Source organism: Muscardinus avellanarius (assembly GCF_963383645.1).
Source record: "Muscardinus avellanarius genome assembly, chromosome: 4".
Lineage (NCBI taxonomy): Eukaryota > Metazoa > Chordata > Mammalia > Rodentia > Gliridae > Muscardinus > Muscardinus avellanarius.
Window position 1 is genome coordinate 133,392,042 of NC_137789.1, and position 18,003 is coordinate 133,410,044.

Here is an 18,003-nt window from a genome sequence, read left to right on the forward strand (position 1 = left end):
AGTTCGGTTATCAGAGGAACTTTTTTCTTCTTCCTTTTTGTCTTCTTTCTTTCTTTTTCTCTTTTCTTTTTGTTGTTGGTGGAGATGATTTCCCAAACTGGGGAAAATCCCGGAGAGGACCTCGGCGGCGGAGCAGCTGCTCGGCTCTACCCCGGTCTCCTTCTGTCTCTGCTTCTCTTCCCTTCGGACTAGTTTTTTTTTTTTTTTCCCTTGATTCTAAACAGCTTTTCCCCCCCTGAACTTTAATGCGTTTAATTTGGTCCGCGCTGTGGGGAGCATTTCCTGGGGAAATACATTTAATTTCGGAATTTCTAATCCCCATCCTCAGAGCCCTGGCCCTAGCTCCCCTCGCCGCTCCCCGGGTGGTGGGGGGAGGAAGGCAGGCCCGGGCCTCGGGGGAGGGGCGGCTGCGACCCCCTCCCCCAGCCGCCTCCCCCTAACTCCAGGAGGCTGGGCGCCTGGGCTGGGTGTCAGCACCCTGCGGACAGAGTGAGTGCAGGCAGCCACGCCTCTGCCTTTTCTCCTCCGGGCAGAGCTGGGCCAGGACGAGAAACTGGAAAAGTAGCGGGTTTCGGGACCATCAGGGCTGGCGCAGGGGTTTACACCTGCACGGGCTGACCAGAAACGCATTTGAGAGCTGGGAGAGGGGCGCGAGTCACGCTTAGCTTGGGGCGTCTAAGCAAAGGCACGCTCCAGGCCGGGTGCTTGAGGCGGACCTCGCCCCGCGGACGCTCACGCCCAGGCCGAGCGGGAGCAGCCCCAGAGCCAGCCGGATCCTGGCTCCGCCGAGAGGGAGGAGGCGAGAGCGGGGGCCGCCGGCGCCAGGCGAGCCCGGCAGGGAAGGGAGCGGGGAAGGCGAAGGAGCCGAGATGCACGCGGAAGATTTATTGGGCAGATCAGATGCACAGAGGCGGCTAATGAAGCAAATCCCGAGATGGGTATCAGAGCAACTCCCCAAAAGTTTATTTGCCTTTAAATTTCCGCAGGGAGGCGGGCGCCTTGTTTGAAGTGTAAATGCCCCCTAGGTTGGGGGCTGGAAAGGCCGCTTTGAAAACACCAGAGAGAAAAGGTTCATTTAGAGGCAGACGGGAAAAGCAACCAACCCTGACAGGTCGGAGCCCCGCGTTGTGTTTGGGGTTGGGTTGTTTTCTTTCTTTCCCCCCTTTCCTCTTCTTTTTTTCCTTTTTTTCTTTTCTTGCTTTTTTCCCCTCTACTAGACTATAGAAGAAGAAAAAGAAGAACAGGAAAGGGAGAGTCAGAGGGAGAGGCCAGCCCTGCATCCCAGAGGCCTAGGAGAAGGCCCAGTCACCAGGGAGCACCGCTGTCTGACTTGCTCCACCCGGGAGCAGGCTGGAGCTTCGGAGGAAGCTCCCTGCAGGAGCCCGAGTGTCCAGCGACTGCCGCGCTGGGAAGAGAGTCCCAGGTGCAGGGCGATGTCAGGGCTCTCGGGGCTGCCTGGGAACTGGACTATCATGGAGGGGTGTTCCCTCCAGAGAGGCTGCATGTGAAAGGCACGTGTGCCCTACTCAGCACACTTTTTGCGTGGTCAGTCTCTTTCTTTACAAAATGTGAAACCCATCTCTCCCAAGATGTGAAAATGCCTATTGTGCACAGGGACATATCTATTTGGTTCTAGAAAAATCCCAATCTATGTATGGAGGAGGGCAGACTCTACCCATAGCCTCGGTCCTCCAGTAGTTCAGACTCGCCAAGACTTAACTCACTGGGTGACCAATATGTGGGACCTCTGGCAAGGGTTTCTTTAGTTCCATCTCTCAATAAGCACCCTCTCCAAAGCTGGCCACCTCTGATATGGGTTGTCTGCCCGAAGGAAGCCCAAGGCTGTGCCGGCTAGTATCACCTGAGAGCGCCTTGTTCCCAGGCCTGGGAGCGGTTCCCTTTAGACAGCGGGAACTGTTCCTTTTACGCTCTCCACTCGAAGTTAGTGCGTGTTCGTGGGGTTGTGGGGCCAAAGAAAACCCAGGAGCGCCATCTGCAGGCTTTGAGAGGAAAAGACTGACCTTCCCCGCTTGCCCCGCGCCTTCAACCTCCCGCCCAGAGAACCTGCTCCGCTGCCCAGAGAAAGTGGGGGCACCGGCTGTGTGTGTGTGTGTGTGTGTGTGTGTGTGTGTGTGTGTGTGTGTGTGTGTTGGGGGGTTAAGTGGAGAGCGTGTTTTCTTCTAGAAGTTACTCCGCAAATGGATTAAGTGGGCCGGTCTCAGGACCATCCAGAAGGGAGGGCAAATGCCAGGATCCCAGAGGACCCAGCCTCCTAAGGAGTGGCAGGCTCAGAATCCTGTGCTGTCGGAGCCTCGCCTGAGACCCACCCGAGGAGTAAGGGCACCCTAAAAACCAGGGCTTGAGATGCCCAGGAGGAGTCATGTTGACTTGGGCTGAGTCAGGCGGGTGCGGCGGCTGGGGATCCTGTCTGCGCCAAGGTTCCACCCAGAGGGACGGGGGACAAGTATCTCTGGCCCTTTTCCTGGGCGCCCCGGGCTGCAGACAGGCCGGAGGTAGCTGAGCCTGGGCAGCCAGAGCGCAGCGCACCACGGGCTTCGCGGAGCCGCCCTTCCACACACCCCGGGAAGCGGGGTGGGGGGCGGGAGTGAGTGCGGAGAGAGAGAGTTAAAACATCAGCTGAAGTGCCAAGATGATTTATGAGACGAGGGAAAATATTTCATAAAGATCTCCCGGATATTCTGTACTTAACCAGTTAGGAGACAAAGGGCTTCTCCTGTCTAGTGCGTGAGCGCGGACCCCAGCGAGCGGGGGAGCGAGCGCGCTGCGGGCCTGGGCCGGTGGCTCGGTAGAAGCGGGCCGGGCCCGCAGAAGTGCTGCGCCCCCTGCGCTCGCTCCGGCTCCGCAGAGCCGGCCGCGGGCGGCGCTCAGCCGCGTGGCAGTCTCCGCTTCTCCCCAGCCGGGGAGAGCGAGCGTGGGTCTCCCGCATCCTCTGCCACCGGCGGCCAGCCACTCCGCCGCCCTCTTCCCCCAGCCCCGCCCCAGCTACCCGAAGGTCCAGGAGCCAGGTCCCTCGGCTTCCCTACCAACCGTGGGGTCCCACCGAGGCAGGTGGGTCCTCGCCGGAGATCGCCAAGCAGTGTGGACTGCCTAGATCCGAGTGGGGAGGACGAGGAGGGAGGCCCTGCCCGCCACTGCGCGTTGGGATAGGGAGGACAGGCTGCTGGGCACTTTGCCCCGGAATGAGAATGGGGGTGCGTCGATGGCAAGGTACCTTGGGAGGGAAAGGCGAAAGGATGGACCAGAAGGAAGGAAGAGCCAGGAAAAAACGGAAGGGAGCTCAGAGCTGAGGTGGTTGGGACTGCGGGCGCCACCGTCTCCGGCCCGGCTCCCGCGGGCACTGCCGGCGGGCGGCGGGGTGAGCGAGTTGGGACTGAGGGCCGGCTGCCGGGTCTGCGCGCTCCGCGGTCCTCGGCCGATGCCTGAATATTCATTAGACTGGCCGCTCTTTATCCTTATCTAACGTTTACCGTGTCGCCGAGTTTCGTTTCTCGGTGTAGTTTTAATCCCGGGCTCCCATCCCTCCTCCCCCTGGCCGGCTCTCCCCCTCCCTCCCCCTGCGCCCGCCCGTCTCCCCCTCCCCTCCCCTCGCCGGCACCGGAGTGACAGGCGCGGGGCCCTCCTCGCCGGAGCTCGGGGCTCGGGCGCTGGCGAATCACAGAGTGGTGGAATCTATTGCCTTTGTCTGACAAGTCATCCATCTCCCGGCGCGGGGAGGGGGAGGGGGTCTGGAGGGGGCTTTGCAGCTTTTAGAGAGACGCACACCGGGCGCCGAGGCTCCAGTCTCCGGCCGAGGCTTCTGGAAGCCGCAACCCACCTGGGGCAGCCCAGCGCTGCGGGCGAGCTCGGCTCCCTCCTCCCTGCGGGCTCCGGCCGCGGCGGCGAGCGCCGGCCTTTTCCGGGGGCGGGGGCCGGCTCGCGCGCTCCCCACCCGCAGGCGTCCGCTCGGACATCCCGGGGATTGCTACTTGTCTGCCAACTTCGCCAACTCGCGGCACTTGGAGCGTCCCCGCTCCCTCCCGGCGCCCTCGGGCCGCCCCTGCCCCGCGCCCTCTCCGACCGGCGCCTCGCCGATGCCCGGGGTCCGGGGAGGCTGAGCCAGCCGCCGCCCCGCCCGGCTCCAGAGCTGGCCGCAGCCGCCGCGCGAGCGATGCGCCCCCAGTGCCCCCCGGCCCGGCCCGCCGCCCCCAGGCCGCTGCGCTGACCGCCCGGCCCCGCGCCCGACGGCGGGAAGTTGCGGCCACTGCGGTCGCCAGCCCCGGCGGCCCGAGGAGTCCCGGCGGGGAGCGGCGCAGCGCCCCCGCCTCGGCCCTCCCTCCTCACGTCCCTCCCTTCTCTCCTCAAGTCCTGAAGTTGAGTTTGCGAGGCGACACGGCGGCGGCGGCCGCGCTGCTCCCGCTCCTCCGCCTCCCCATGGACATGCACTGCAAAGCAGACCCCTTCTCCGCGATGCACCGTGAGTACCGGCGCCCGGCTCCACCCCGCTCAGCCCTGCCCGGCCCAGCCGCCCGGCCCGCTCGCAGGTCCCATCTCGGAGGCCGCGGTCGCCTTTCCCGGGCCCTCTCTCCGTCCTGCCTCCTTCCCGCGCCCGGTGTTTCTACCGCCTCCAGCCGCTTCTCTTCCTGCCTGCCGCCCGCCTTCCTTCCTTCCCTGGTGCCCATCACCTGCCTCTGCTCATCCCACCTGCTCCTTTTGAGATCGTGGGATCCACGGCCTGGGGCCCGGGTCCAGCCACCCACTCGCTAGTCAGCCTCTTGCCCTGGGCTGTAGGACGATGGAGACAGTTTTCAGGGGGCCTTGTTGTGGGTTCTCTCTCCCTCTTCTCTCCTCTCTTCCCTCCCTTTGTCAAACTTAGGAGTCGTGGGTGTCCGGGAGGAGGCTCCTCACCCGGGCACTCTCCGTGTCAGGACAGCTGGGCAGGGGGTGTGGGGTGGGGTGCCACCTTCTGACCCGCAGCCCTCAGCCCTCTCGGTCCTTCCAGCCTAGTCAAGGCTTCTTGGGGGCTGGTTTGAAATACTTCTTTCCTTTTTTTTTTTCTTTCCCACCTCCCTACCTCTTCATCCCCTTCCTTTCCCTTTGAGTTGAGAATCTGAGGTTGGCAGGACACGGTGGTCATCCTCTCCTCCTCTGCCCTGGGAGAAGCTCTAAAAACAAAGCGGGTTTACAGCGAAGTCACGCAGAGCTGAGCAGGACCCTTCCCAGGCCCTGGGCAGTTCCCCTCCGCTCTCAGCCCGGGGCTCCTAGTCTACACCCTGCTCCCTGTTGAGGACCCTGCCGTCAGCATCCTGGCCAGGGGCTCAGCAGAGAGCGAAAAACGAGGGGAAAAGAACAAAAGGAAGGCAAATGCCAAAGCGGGGGAGCAATGAAAGAGAAATTAAAACAGGAGGAAGGCGAGCACAGAAAGAAAACGGAAAGGACGGTATAGAAAAGAGAGAAATAAAGAAAAGAAATAGGAAAGGGAGGGAATTGTTTTTAATGAAATGCGAATTTAGCTAATTCCTGTTGTGATTTTAACTTGGAAAACTGTTTGTGAGATTTTAACCAGGCTTAAAAAAAAAGACAAGATTATAAATAGGAAACCCTTCCCCATCTGTAGATTAATAATTAAAGATAATTTGTAACTTTCCACAAGGAAACTTTTTAGACCTGATTTAAACCTGGGCTTAAGACGAGAGAGACAAGAAGAGAGAACTGTATTTCTCTAAGCATATATTTACCTTTACAGGGGCATGGCTAAAAAACAACTACTCCTAGGATAAAATATATTTTCCTAAATAATTTCCAAGTACAGGAAACCCGAGCCGGGGGCTTCAGGCCGCCGCGCGTCTCCGCAGGCCTGGAAGCTCCGCTCCTTTTCGGAGGGAGTGCAGCGGGGTCCACACCGCCCGCGCCCGCCCGCCGGCCTCGCGGCCCGGCTGCAGCTTCTCTCCCTTCTCTTGCGGATTGCGCCCGGGACCTGCGGAGTCCTGGCCGCTCCACCTTGAAACCCAGAGGGGAGCCAGGACGGCAGACGGTGGTCGGAGGAAGGGAGAGAGCCGCACCGCGGCGGGCGGACCGGCGGCAGCCGCAGCCCGAGTCGGCGCGGCCGGCAGTGGCGCATTCCAGGCCCGACCGAGCGCCGCCCCGGCCGGCCGCCGGCCCCGGCCCCGGCCGCGTCCCTTCCTATCGCCACCCCTTAGACGGGGCTGAAAGGCCGGGCCCCGAGCCCGGGGAGGCTGAATTATTCATCTTTAATCTGCCCGCAGCTGCCGCCCTTTCATCCCGGTAACGCGAGTTCTCCCGGGGCCTCAATTATTGATGCTCGGGGTTTGGAGGGAGGGGCGGGGCGAGGAGCGGGTTAGAGATGGGGAGGCCGTAGGAACGGTGGGGTGAGATGAGAGGCGCTGGCTGTCCGATCAGAGGCCCCTCCCCAGGGCTTTCGCCCAGGCTTCCCCCAGAAAGAAACGGAGAGAAGTGGGGCGGGGGGGGGGCGCAGGGTGTTCCCGCTCTCTCCGAAACTCGCCGGAGTCTAGCAGGCAGGGGCTGTAGGTCGCTGGCCCGGCTGGCTTGACCGCGCTGCTACGGTGCTGGGCTGGCCCAGTGACCGCAGGCCGCAGGTGGATCGCTCGGGCGCAGGATTTCTAGCTGCTGTAGGCCAGAGAGGAGGGAGCTCCGGGCAGCGCCCTCAGGCCTGGCCCCGTGGCCACCTGGGCTCCAGGGCTGGGAGCTGGCTGAGCCCAGACACCCAGCGCCTCCTTCTTGGCTAGGAGAGCGAATAAATGCCCTTGCTGCTCGGTTCCCCGGGCGGCCACCGGGACCCGAGGTTAGAGGGACCTGAAACGGCGTGGGCCGGCTACGTTGGCTGCCCCGGGAGTCCTCAGCCCATAGGTGCGGCCTGTGCCAGGCGAGCTGGACGGACCCACGCCGGGCCCGGGCGCGGCGGCGCGGCAGGCGGACCCACCCGAGCAGCCTGCGTTCTCCGGCTGCCGCAGCCCAGCGCGCAGCTCTCGGCAGCCTCCCCGCCTCCGAGCGCCGCGGGTCCCAGGCCCCAGAGTCTTCCGCCCTCCCGCCTCCACCAGATTTTCTTTCCACTTTGGACCGGAGGTGAGGCGGAGCTATGGCTCCTAAATATCTAAAGACAGGGAGGAAAAAAGAAATAGAAAAAGGAAAAGAAAAGCTCCCCCAGAAAAAACAAAACTAAAAAATAAAAATAAACAGGAGAAGTAGTATAATTCTGATAAAAAATAAAAATAACTAAATAAATGCAAGAGAAGAGGTAGGAAAAAAGGAGTGTGTGCGACCTAGCTTCTCTCTCTGCTCCCCAGAATCATCCTTCTCCAAGGGTCCCGCTCGCACCGAATCTGCTTCCTTCCTGCGGGGCGGCGGTATCCCGCTTCTCAGCCTTCCTGTCCCCCTTTCCTACACTCGTCCCCACTGGCATTAACGCCCCTGGCTGTTTTCCTCCTCCTTTCCCTCTTCACTGTCTCCCGGCCTCCGCATTCCTTCCCTTTTTCTCCTTTGCGGAGCCCTGCTCTTGCAGGTGCGTCTCGCCCCAGCCCTCCGCCCGCCTAGCGTCCGTGCTCCCGCGTCTCTACGGCGGCGGTTCCAGTCCCCGACCCTCCGCCTGGCTCGGCCCAGTCACTCTACCCCGAGAGCTCGGAGCGTGCCCCTCAGCCCTGCCCGCTCCCTTCGCACGTCGCGGGCTGTGGACCCTGACTAATGGCCGGCCCTGCTGTGTGTGGGGTGTTGTGTTTTTTCTTGTCTCTCCCCAGCAGGGCACGGGGGTGTGAACCAGCTCGGGGGGGTGTTTGTGAACGGCCGGCCCCTTCCCGACGTGGTGAGGCAGCGCATCGTGGAACTGGCCCACCAGGGTGTGCGGCCCTGTGACATCTCCCGGCAACTGCGGGTCAGCCACGGCTGCGTCAGCAAAATCCTGGGCAGGTGAGGGCCCAGAACTCTCTCCCGGGAGACACCGGCCCACTTCCCTGGCCCCCAAGGTTTGGCTAAAAGTGGAGGGTGCCAAGCAGGAGAGGGAGACCCCGAACTCCAAGGGATCTAAACAGCTTTATTTAGAAAAGGCAGCCGTGGAGGTGGGGGCAGCCGCAGGGTGGAGCAGAGTCAACCGGGTACCTGCCGGCTCCAGGGCCCTGGGGGGAAGACAGCCCTGGGTGCAGCTTCAGAAAGTGAGGGATGCTTTCCCTGGTGAGTTAACTGTGGATGCTGGAGGAGTGGGATGAGGAACAAAAAACAGGTCCCCAGGAGAAGAGGCAGCATGCAGGAGGCAGAAAGAGGGTCCTGGTGCCCACAGGGGCTCAGTGCTCAGTAAGAAAGGGCTGGAGGTGGGGTCCTAGCCCCGGTCTGCTTTGAGGTCCCTCAGAATTATTCCTTTTGCTTTTCCCAAGTGAAAGGCTGGACATGCACCTTAAGGGTGCCGGCCAGGGCACACCCAGGTCCTGGTGTGGTGCTCTCCCAGGAGGGAGCACCCCCAGCTATCCCCCTTATTCTCTGCAAGCACCCTCTGGAAGTCAGCTCCGCCACAACAGCCTTTTCCCTCCACACTGCTGCCTTGGGCAGGAGAGCGGCACAGCGGCCTCAGAGCCTGCAGCCCCCCTGCCCCTGCCACAGCCTGCTTCTCGCTGACCCGCCGGCCTTCCCGGCGCAGGTACTACGAGACTGGCAGCATCAAGCCTGGTGTCATCGGGGGCTCCAAGCCCAAGGTGGCAACGCCCAAAGTGGTGGACAAGATTGCTGAATACAAGCGGCAGAACCCAACCATGTTCGCTTGGGAGATCCGAGACCGGCTCCTGGCTGAGGGCATCTGCGACAACGACACAGTGCCCAGCGTCTCTTCCATCAACAGGTGAGCAAGCCCCGGGGCCTGCAGGGCCAGACTTTAGCTCCCAGTGTCTGCCTGTTCGGGTGTCTTCCTGGGCCTGGTCTCTGCTCTTTGTCCAGCCTCTACCCTTCATTCCAGTTCCCAGCCTGAAGTCCTTTGGGCAGGGAGAGAGGACCTGGGAGGCAAAGAGATAGACAGACAGACAGGGCGGTCTCCAGTTCAGAGCTGGGTATTCCCTGCCAGGTTCCTCCCGCTGGCGTCCTGGAAATGAATCCAAGTGTTTGTGGTAATTAAGACTCCAAGATTACACGCCTCGGGATCTAGAGACAATCACAGCCCGTAGCAAAGCCTTTAAAATGACCAGTGTCTATTCATCCCCTCCAAACAGACTCCCCTTTCTAAAGTCATGCTCCCTTCCCCAGGGGCAGCCATTGGTCCTGGCTTCTCTACGCTGCCAGCCAACTCCCACAAAGCGTGCCTCCCAGGAGCCCAGGTCTTACTAGCCAGCTCCACACACATTTCCGGCCTGCAAGCACTGGCATCCAGGCCTGCAGAGCAAATGCCAACCACCGGCCAGCCATTGGCAGGGAGTAGAGGAGCTGAACAAGGAATGGGATGCCAGGCAGGGAGGGAGAACTCAGGCCTTGAGACCGCACCTTGGGAGATGCCCCCAACCACCAAAGGCGCCTAGCTGAGGCTGAAGTCTCTGTACTGATGACAGGGTCAGGCATGTGGGGATGGCACAGGCCAGAGTCAGCTCAACATAGAGGATAGTTGGGCATCCTAATCCCCAAACCATGCCAGTGTGCTCTCTGGAAAAACACAAGGGCTCCATGTGCCCACCCCCGGCCAGCGTGCCAACGTCCCTGTCTAGGGTGGCTACAAAGCCAAGCAGGAAGGGGCCCAGGAACCCAGGATGGCTTCATCGTTGCAGAACTGTGGCACCTGAAAGTTGTACATGCAGCCCCCGTACTACTCATCTGCTGGGCAGAAGCAAGTTTTGGGCAGCCTTGCCCCCCCCCCACTCTAACACATCCCCCAAAGAGAGGAAAGCTAAGAGTTTTATACTTTGTTATTCCTTGCATTCTTCAAAGGCTCATTATCAGGACAACTAATAATTCAGATGGTGCCTTTTTCTGAAACTGGCATCACCCATCATGGTTTTTAAAAAATATTTTGCAAATGATATGGAATTATCCCAAATCATCCTGAAAACAGCAGGTAAAATTAGCTGGTAGAATGTACCTTGGCTAAAGAAGATTCCCTCTGTCACACTCGTGCTGTAACGTACTGTGAGGCGACCCCAGAAATTATCCCAGTGTGTGCCATCTGTATTAAAATGGTTATTCAGTTATGAACAGGGTAACATAATACTGATCCGCTAATTATACACCCTCCAAACCCCTCCAGCTCCCTGGGTCTGGCTCAGCCAGGTATTGAAAACATGGAGGTTTGACATTCAGACGTCTTCCAAAGGAGCTAGAAAGACGGAGTGGTTTGTGAGAGGAATAAGTTCTTTACATTTAAAAGTCCACAGGAGGTTGGGGGAGCTTGGGGACTGAGACAGGAGTGGCAGTTAGGGAGGGAAAGGGGACAAAACATGGTTTTTTGAGCCATACTGAGACTCTTTTTTGGCTGGTGGCTGGTTCCAGCAGTGAGCTGGAACCGAGGTCTCGGGAGGAGAACAGCTAAAAACCAAGAGTGGCCGGGCGGAGGAGCAGTCACTGGACTGGGTGTCCGTGTTCTGGAGGATATTTGAGATGCTTGTTGCCAGTGATTGGGTTGGATTTGCAAGCATTTGGAGGAACCCAAGACATAGAGAGTTAAGATGACTTGTTTCTCAAGAATTGTGTGGTATGAGCAACGGGGCAGGTGTGGTGGCAGCCCTGTCTGACACCCCCTGCTTCCTCTCCCGCCTCACTGGCTGAGATGTTTTGTGTATGCTGGCGTCAACACAAGTTTAGGAATGTCTCATCTTGAACAGCTAAAGAGAGCAGGGACAGGCAACCCTAGGATCAAGTTTTGGAGGCCTTGAGGTGTACTCACCAGAACTGGGAGATAGATAGTAGGCAAGTAAGCCACCTGTGTGATGATTGTGGGGGAAAGAGCAACCTCAGATGACAGCTCTGACAGCCTCAGAGTCTGCGTAGCACAGGGACTGTCACCTGAGGGGCATGTTGGCTTCCTTTGGGTGTGAGGAAACACCATCTTTTGGCAGGTGTCGCTGAAGGTAGGAAAGAAAGGGGAGGCATTGGCTTCCCAGGCTGCGCTGGGCTTCATGGCCTGTTTTGCCAACAAGGAATACTCGGGCTCTTCTTGATTTTGCTTTGGGCAGAATGTTCCCATGGTTCATATTTTGAGAAGAATTCTAGGGGCTTCCCAGTGTGCTCCTGGGATGCACCTGGGTACTCCATCTTTAATGCCATCCGGCAGGTGCTCTGCTATGAAGAGGACAATTAATCTGAGATGTGTTTCACTCTAATGCTTGATAAAGGCAGGATGTACCTGCCGCCGCTGGTTATGTCAGGAACTGTGCCTTTCTCAGTTTTGAGAATTCTTACTTGCTGTAGAAAATTTTTCTCTGTGCAAAATAGGGAACTGGGAGTTTTTAAGTTCAGAGCTTTATCATTGGTGAGGTGTCCACCTGTGCTGGGTTCTTTTTTTATTTTTTTGATACAGGGAGTTGAACTGAGGGATATTCTATCTCCAAGCTACGTCTCCAACCCTTTTTTTTTTTTTTTTTTTTTTTTTTTTTTTTTTTTTGCGGGTTTGGGACCAGAGGCATTTGACCTCCGAGCTACACCTCCTGCCATATTTTTTATTCTTTATTTTGAAACAGGGTCTCACTAAGTTGCAGAGCCCTCTTTATTCTTTATTTTGAAACAAAGTCTTGCTAAGTTGTTGAGGGCCTTGCTAAGTTGCTGAGCCTGGCCTTGAACCTCTGATCCCCTGTCTCAGCCTCCTGGGATCAGGCATGCACTACCACCCCAGGCTGTGTTGAGTTCTTTATAACAGTTATGAGTAAGGGTGTGCAGGAGCCAGTGTTGGCAAGAAAGGAAGTCCACACATGCTCACCCACCTGAGCCAAAGGTTTTTCATCTCCTCCCCAAAACAGATGCTGTCGCCGCACTTGAAATATGCTGTTATGGCTATAAACTAAATTGCTTTTCATGCTTTAAAAATGATTTTGGCATTCTCTGATTCTGTCACGATAAAGGCTTGGCCATCCTACCTGCATTCTCTTTTAGCAAATCCTCACGGACATGCTTCTTTGGGTCTCTTCACTCCCAGAGACCACTGTCCAAAATCCTGAGAGTTGACTGAGTTACTTAGCACATGGAATTTATCTGGATCATTCTAAATATTGGGTGACTGATCACTGCCATGGAGTTGCCAGGTCTTCAGCTTGTGCACTGCTGCTTGGATAGCCAGTGTTTATAAACAGACAACTTCATATTGAAGCCTGGTATGGGAAATGGCCTGGAGGGGGAAGATATGGAAGGGGATCCAGGCTACTGAAAGAGGGAAAAGTCATCTACTTATACGGCTGAGCAATTGACTAGGTGGGAAGAATTTCCCTGATTATGTGCCAGTGTCTTCTGGGTTGGCTGTTGCTCTGAGCCGGGAATGCAGCTTCTTTGAAAGAAGAGCTCAAACTCCGGACAAAGTCTAGGATTACTGAAGACCCCCCGAGGGTGCAGTCTTGGGATGAGCTGACAGTAAGGTCATCACCTTCTAACTTTTCAAGGCTGCCCTACACTTCTTGAGAGCCAAGGACTCCCCACCCTGCCTCTTTGGAGTGGACCCTTTCAGGGTTTGTTGCTCACCCACTGCTGGTACTCTCCCTTAACTTACTTGGCTCAAACTGAGCACATTCCTTCTCTGAGCACTGGCAACATCAGCTTCAATGGGGTGAAAACCCCTGTGTTGTGTTAAAGAATGCCGGGCCTGTGTCATTCAGGTGTCCCCTGTGTCAAGTCTTCATCAAAGGTCTAGCAGTGGGGTGACAGTGGTCTACCAGTTATCTTTCCAAGTAAGCTGGGAGCTGTTCATCCCAGAATGCTGAAGATGTGTTCAGGACTAGGGTCTGTTTCTCCTTCTCTGAAACTCAGGTTTAGAACATTGCATGTTTGATTCTTGGGCTTGGCTTGGCATAAACTAGGACTGAGGGGTGGTATTGCCTGCCACAACTCCATGTCCTTGTGGCTGTTTGGTGATCAGCACTGTTGGTTTTAGGGCAAAGAGGAAGGAATTGATGAGTTAAGAAAAAGACTTCTAGCCGGGCGTGGTGGCACACGTTTGTAATCCCAGCATTTGGGAGGCTGAGACCGGAGTATCGTGATTTGCAGACAGCTTCAGCTACTTAGTGAGGCCCTTTGTAACTCAGTGAGATCTGGTTTCAAAATAAAGAATAAAAAATAGGGCAGGGGGTGTAGCTTGGAGGTCAAATGCCCCCGGGTTCTACCCCTAGACCCGCAAAAAAAAGAAAAAAAAAAAAAAGGAAAGACTTCTACCCACAGAGGGGTGAGAGAAATAAGGGCAGAGAACTTGCCTTTGGGACGTTGGGTCTAGCAGATTTGGGGCCACAAAGAGCAGTTTCTGTCTAAGAAAACTTGCTTCCCAGAGAGTCTCTGTTAAGGTCTCCATCCTTAAAGTAGTGTGTGAAGCAGGGTGACCATGGATCTTATTCTTTAACAGGAGCTGGAGTTGTCTCTCTGAAGAGCCCATTTTTGTTGGCTCAGTTGTTTCAGCCAGGTGTCCTTGGCCAGCGTCATATCTGATGGTCTGACGAGCTCCCTGTTGGCTGGCTTGTGGGGTGTTCAGGCCGCAACATGGCCCTCAGGTGAGGACAGTGGCTGGTTGCCCTGAGTTCCTATCTCAGTTGGCAAACTTTTAAGACGAGGCAGACAGGAGGGGCTATTCCTAACGAAAGCTCCAGGTGGGATTTGGAGGATGATGCAAAGAAGAAAAGAGAGGGGGAAAACCCTAAATAAATAAATATATAAATGGTGCCCCAACCATTCTGGTAACTCAATAAAACAATCACATCAAATATGAAGAGGCATAAATCTTGTGTCTGCACAGGTAACCTACTCAATTGCTTTTATTATCGCTCAGGCTGCCTCCATTTATTACCGTCCACAGCCCGGGCCAAGGAGGCTGCGTGGAGGGTGGTCTCCAGTGCAATCCTACACCCCGAGAGGCAACAATCAGCCTATACAGCCAGGGATTTCGATGGGAGACCAGGAAGGGCCCATCTGTCTGCATGAAAACCAATCAATAACTCTGTAACCAGAGCTCTTGTCACAGGGAAATGGACAACACAACAGTTCAATAGAGGGGACACAGGGGGAATTAGCCAAGTGGAGATGGGGCCCTGCAGGAGCAGCCCCTAGAGAAGAGAAATAGGGGTGCCTGGAAAAGAGAAGTTTGGGGAGGCTATGGGGAAGTGGCAAGGGAGGGCAGAGGCTTTGCTGCCTTTTGGTGCAAGGTCAAGGGATTGTTGTGCAAAGCAGACCCAGGGGAGGAGAGTTGGGGTGTCAGGGACACGTTTGGGATGGCACCTAGGGAAGGGGCTTGCTGTGGCTGACAAGAGTAGCAATAGTAGTAGCCGGTGCAGAACATGTTCTGCACCAAAGCCCCCCAAAGCCTGTCTCTGAAGGGGCTGCCTCTGAGCCCTCGTGCACTGGGGGTGCTGCTTCCCAGTCTTCTTGTCAGGACTACCGAAGGAACACCTTCAACCAGGGGCTGTTGTCCATTCCCAGCTCCCGGCTCTGCGGCTGTCGCTTCTGTGCTTAGTGCTCAGGTCTGTCCTGAGCCGCTCCTCATTGCTAACTTATATTAAGATTGAAGTTCTTATATTAAGAGGAAAATGTAAGCTGGATGTGGTGGTGCCTGCTTGTATTCCCTGTGCTTGGGAAGCTGAGTCAGGAGGATCACAGGTTTTTGACCAGCCTCAGCTACTCAGTGAGGCTCTACAAAACTTAGTGAGACCCTGTTTCAAAATAGAGAATAAAAACTAAAAATAGGACTGGTGGTAGGTAACTCCATGGTAGAATACCTCTGGGCTCAACTCTCAGTACTGCAAGAAAAAGAAAAAAGAAAAAGAAAAGGAAAGGAAAGAAAAGAAAAAGATAGAGCCGGGTATGGTGGCACACACTTGTAATCCCAGCATTCGGGAGGCTGAGACTGGAGGATAGCGGTTCGTGGACAGCCTCAGCTGCTCAGTGAGGCCCTCCGCAACTTAGTGAGACCCTGTTTCAAAATAAAGAATAAAAAATAGGGAAGGAGGTGTAGTTCGGAGGTCGAATGCCTCTGGGTTCCATCCCCAGACCCGAAAAAAAAAAAAAAAAAGAAAGAAAGAAAGAAAGAGAAAAAGGAAAATGTATCTTCTGGAAAGAAGTCTTTTCCCACTTCTTGTTCCTTCAAAGAAGGCATGAAAAGTGCTCATCTGGCGTGTAAGTTCTCTGGTCCCTGCCTGTTTTCCCATAGTTCCTGCTCCACCAAAAGTTGGTCCAGAGCATCCAGTAGAGCTCACCTACCTGGTGTATCTGGAGGAGACAGTGTCTCCCACCAATGCCCAAAAGACAGAAGTGCCAGGTGGTGCAAAGTCACCAGGGTTTATCTACCACCGAACCACTGGGTGGAGGTAGTTTCTCTTGTCTCACATTTTTTGTTTTGGTGCTACCAAAGTGCCACCTCAATATATTCACAATGGCTCATCTGTATAAAGGTTAATTAATTATTTGTGTGGTACAGGGGATTAAGCCCAGGTGCTCTGCTACTGAGCTACATTCCCAGCCCTTTTTATTTTATTATCATTATTATTTTTAAAAATTGAAGACGGGGTCTCACTAGAGCCAGCTGTGGTGGTGCATGCCAGTAATTCCAGAACTGAAGAGACTTAAGACAGGAGGATCGCAGGTTTGCAGCTAGCCTCAGCAAGTTAGCAAGGCCCTCTGCAACTTAATGAAACCCTATTTCAAAATAAAAATAAAGGTAAATAAATACATAAGGCTAGGGGTGTAGCTCAAAGGTTCAACACCCCTGGGTTCAAGCCCCAGTAACCTGTGCGTGCACACACACACACGCGCACACACACACACACACACACACACACACACACACACACACACACCTAGCTGGGCGTATCAGCACATGCTTGTAATCCCAGTACTTGGGTGGCTGAGATAGGAAGCTTGCATGTTGACATTGGCCTTAGCTACTTAGTGAGGCCCTCTGCAACTTAGGCCCTGTTTCAAAATTTAAAAAAAAATAGAGCCTGGCATGGTGGCACATGCTTGTAACTCCAGCATTTGGGAGACTGAGACAGGAGGATTGCAGTTCAAGGACAGCCTCAGCTACTTAGTGAGGCCCTTTGTAATTCAGTGAGACTCTATTTCAAAATAAAGAATAAAAAATAGGGCTGGGGTGTAGCTTAAAGGTAGAATGCCCCTATATTCCACCCCCAGTATCACAAAAATAAATAAATAAACAAAATAAATAAATAAAATAGGGCTAGGGTATAGCTGAAAGGTAGAATGCTCCCATGTTCAATCCTCAGTATCCCAACCCCCCTGCCCCCACAAAGACGGGGTCTCACTAAATTGTCCAGGCCGACTTTAAATCTTCCCACCTCAGCCTCCCGAGGAGCCGAGAAACAAGCATAAGTTGGTATCTTTTGTGTGTGAGTTTGTGTGTCCACCAGTATCTGCTCTTAGGTGCAGGGCTCTGAGGCCAAGAGGAGGGAAAGGAAGGACGACCCACAGGACGTGACCTACAGTTACAGGCAAAGGCTGCGCTTCTAGTAGGCTGGGCTGAAGATGCCTCGGCTCATACTTAGGCAAACTGGGGCCAAATATTCCTTTGATTTTTATTTGCATCGTAACACTCCATACTCAAGGTAGCCCCCGCCAATAAGAGGGGCTTTGCTTCACTGATGCCATATCACTTTGTGATGAAGAGTTGTGTGACCAGCTGTTCATCCTCATTTCAATACTTGAAGCCCAGCCCTGTTGGCAGGGCTAGTTAGGGACCAATTGCATCAGCAGACAATAAGATGCTGTTTGCAGTGTGACCCTTCCTCGGAGCTGTGATCCTGAGACCTGCAAACCAGGTCCCCCTGCAGGAGGCATGGTAGTAGCAGAGCTCTCTCCAGACCTTCAAGAACTTCCCCACTTACCCAGAGGCTGGGAAAATGAGGAAGAGGCTCTAGGTCAGAAGAGTGGCTAGACACGGAGAAGGCCTGAAGGCTAGGTGGGACAGCGGCAGATGCATAGGGAGCTGCTCAGCGTATAGGAAACAGGAGGAGAATGGCCTGACCTGAGCCAGAAGGAACTGGCTCTATGTTCCTGGAACTCTTCAGTAAAAGAGGAAAAGTCACAAAAATAACTGGACCCTTTCTTGTTTTTCCTGAGAGAGAACATGAAAAGTTATTTTGTGTTTTGGAGAGAGAGAGAGAGAGAGAGAGAGAGAGAGAGAGAGAGAGAGAGAGAGAGAGAGAGATACCATAAGATACCATCAGATGGCTTTCTATTCTAAAGAAGTTCAAGTTTATTGTAATAATGTGGGGAAAGGAAAATAGTCCTAAGATAAACTCCAGACGTGTTGAGCAGCTCATGGCAGGATGTGAGACAGGGCAGCAGGCTGGAAAGGGAACTGTGTTCAGTCTGCAGGCCCAGTGGAGTCAGGAATCCGAGAGCATTGGGAGAGAGGGCAGGAGCTGAATGGGAGAACAAAAGATGCCCAGAACTCAAAGCAAATAGGAGCGAGCATTGGGGCTCCTTCCTGCCTCTTTGCCCATGTGTGGCAAGGAGTGAAGGAAGCAGAGGGAGCAGTACCTTGTGGGCAATATCAGGCCTGGTGGTCTACAGAGAGGGCCAGCGAGGAGACCCTCGTTCAGCCTCGTATCCTGCCAGGTTTCATACTGATACTAACAGACAAAATGCTACTTATCTTAGTGTGTTGCCCCAAGAGAAGGTGGTGAATGTGTGTGTGGCTCTGCTTTAGAAAGAGTCAGTGGGCTTATGGTGTCTAGCTAAGCCTGGTTTTCATGCCATGGGATGCTGTCTCAATGACTCTGGCATCCCAGGGAGCTCCCGGAAGGAGTCAGGCTTATCAAACCAGGAGCTGGTGATTTGCTATTCAGGTTTCCAGCTGATGGGATTGTT

The 18,003-nt window shown here is 55.2% G+C and overlaps 1 protein-coding gene across 9 annotated transcripts in view; it reads left to right on the forward strand.

Annotated features, from left to right (window-relative positions):
- Window positions 1–4,368: 4,368 nt before the first annotated feature.
- The window catches only part of PAX2 (paired box 2), a gene marked incomplete at both ends in the record, with an annotated part of 87,627 nt that continues 73,992 nt past the window's right edge, over window positions 4,369–18,003 (forward strand). For 3 of the 9 annotated variants that reach the window (XM_080693606.1, XM_080693607.1, XM_080693609.1), the window contains 3 exons: window positions 4,369–4,474; window positions 7,770–7,938; window positions 8,660–8,857. In XM_080693606.1, the coding sequence (XP_080549732.1) occupies window positions 4,432–4,474; window positions 7,770–7,938; window positions 8,660–8,857 (410 nt within the window). The remainder of the gene's footprint in view (window positions 4,475–7,769; window positions 7,939–8,659; window positions 8,858–18,003) is intronic. The other 6 variants (XM_080693608.1, XM_080693610.1, XM_080693604.1 and 3 more) reach the window with 3 other exon arrangements.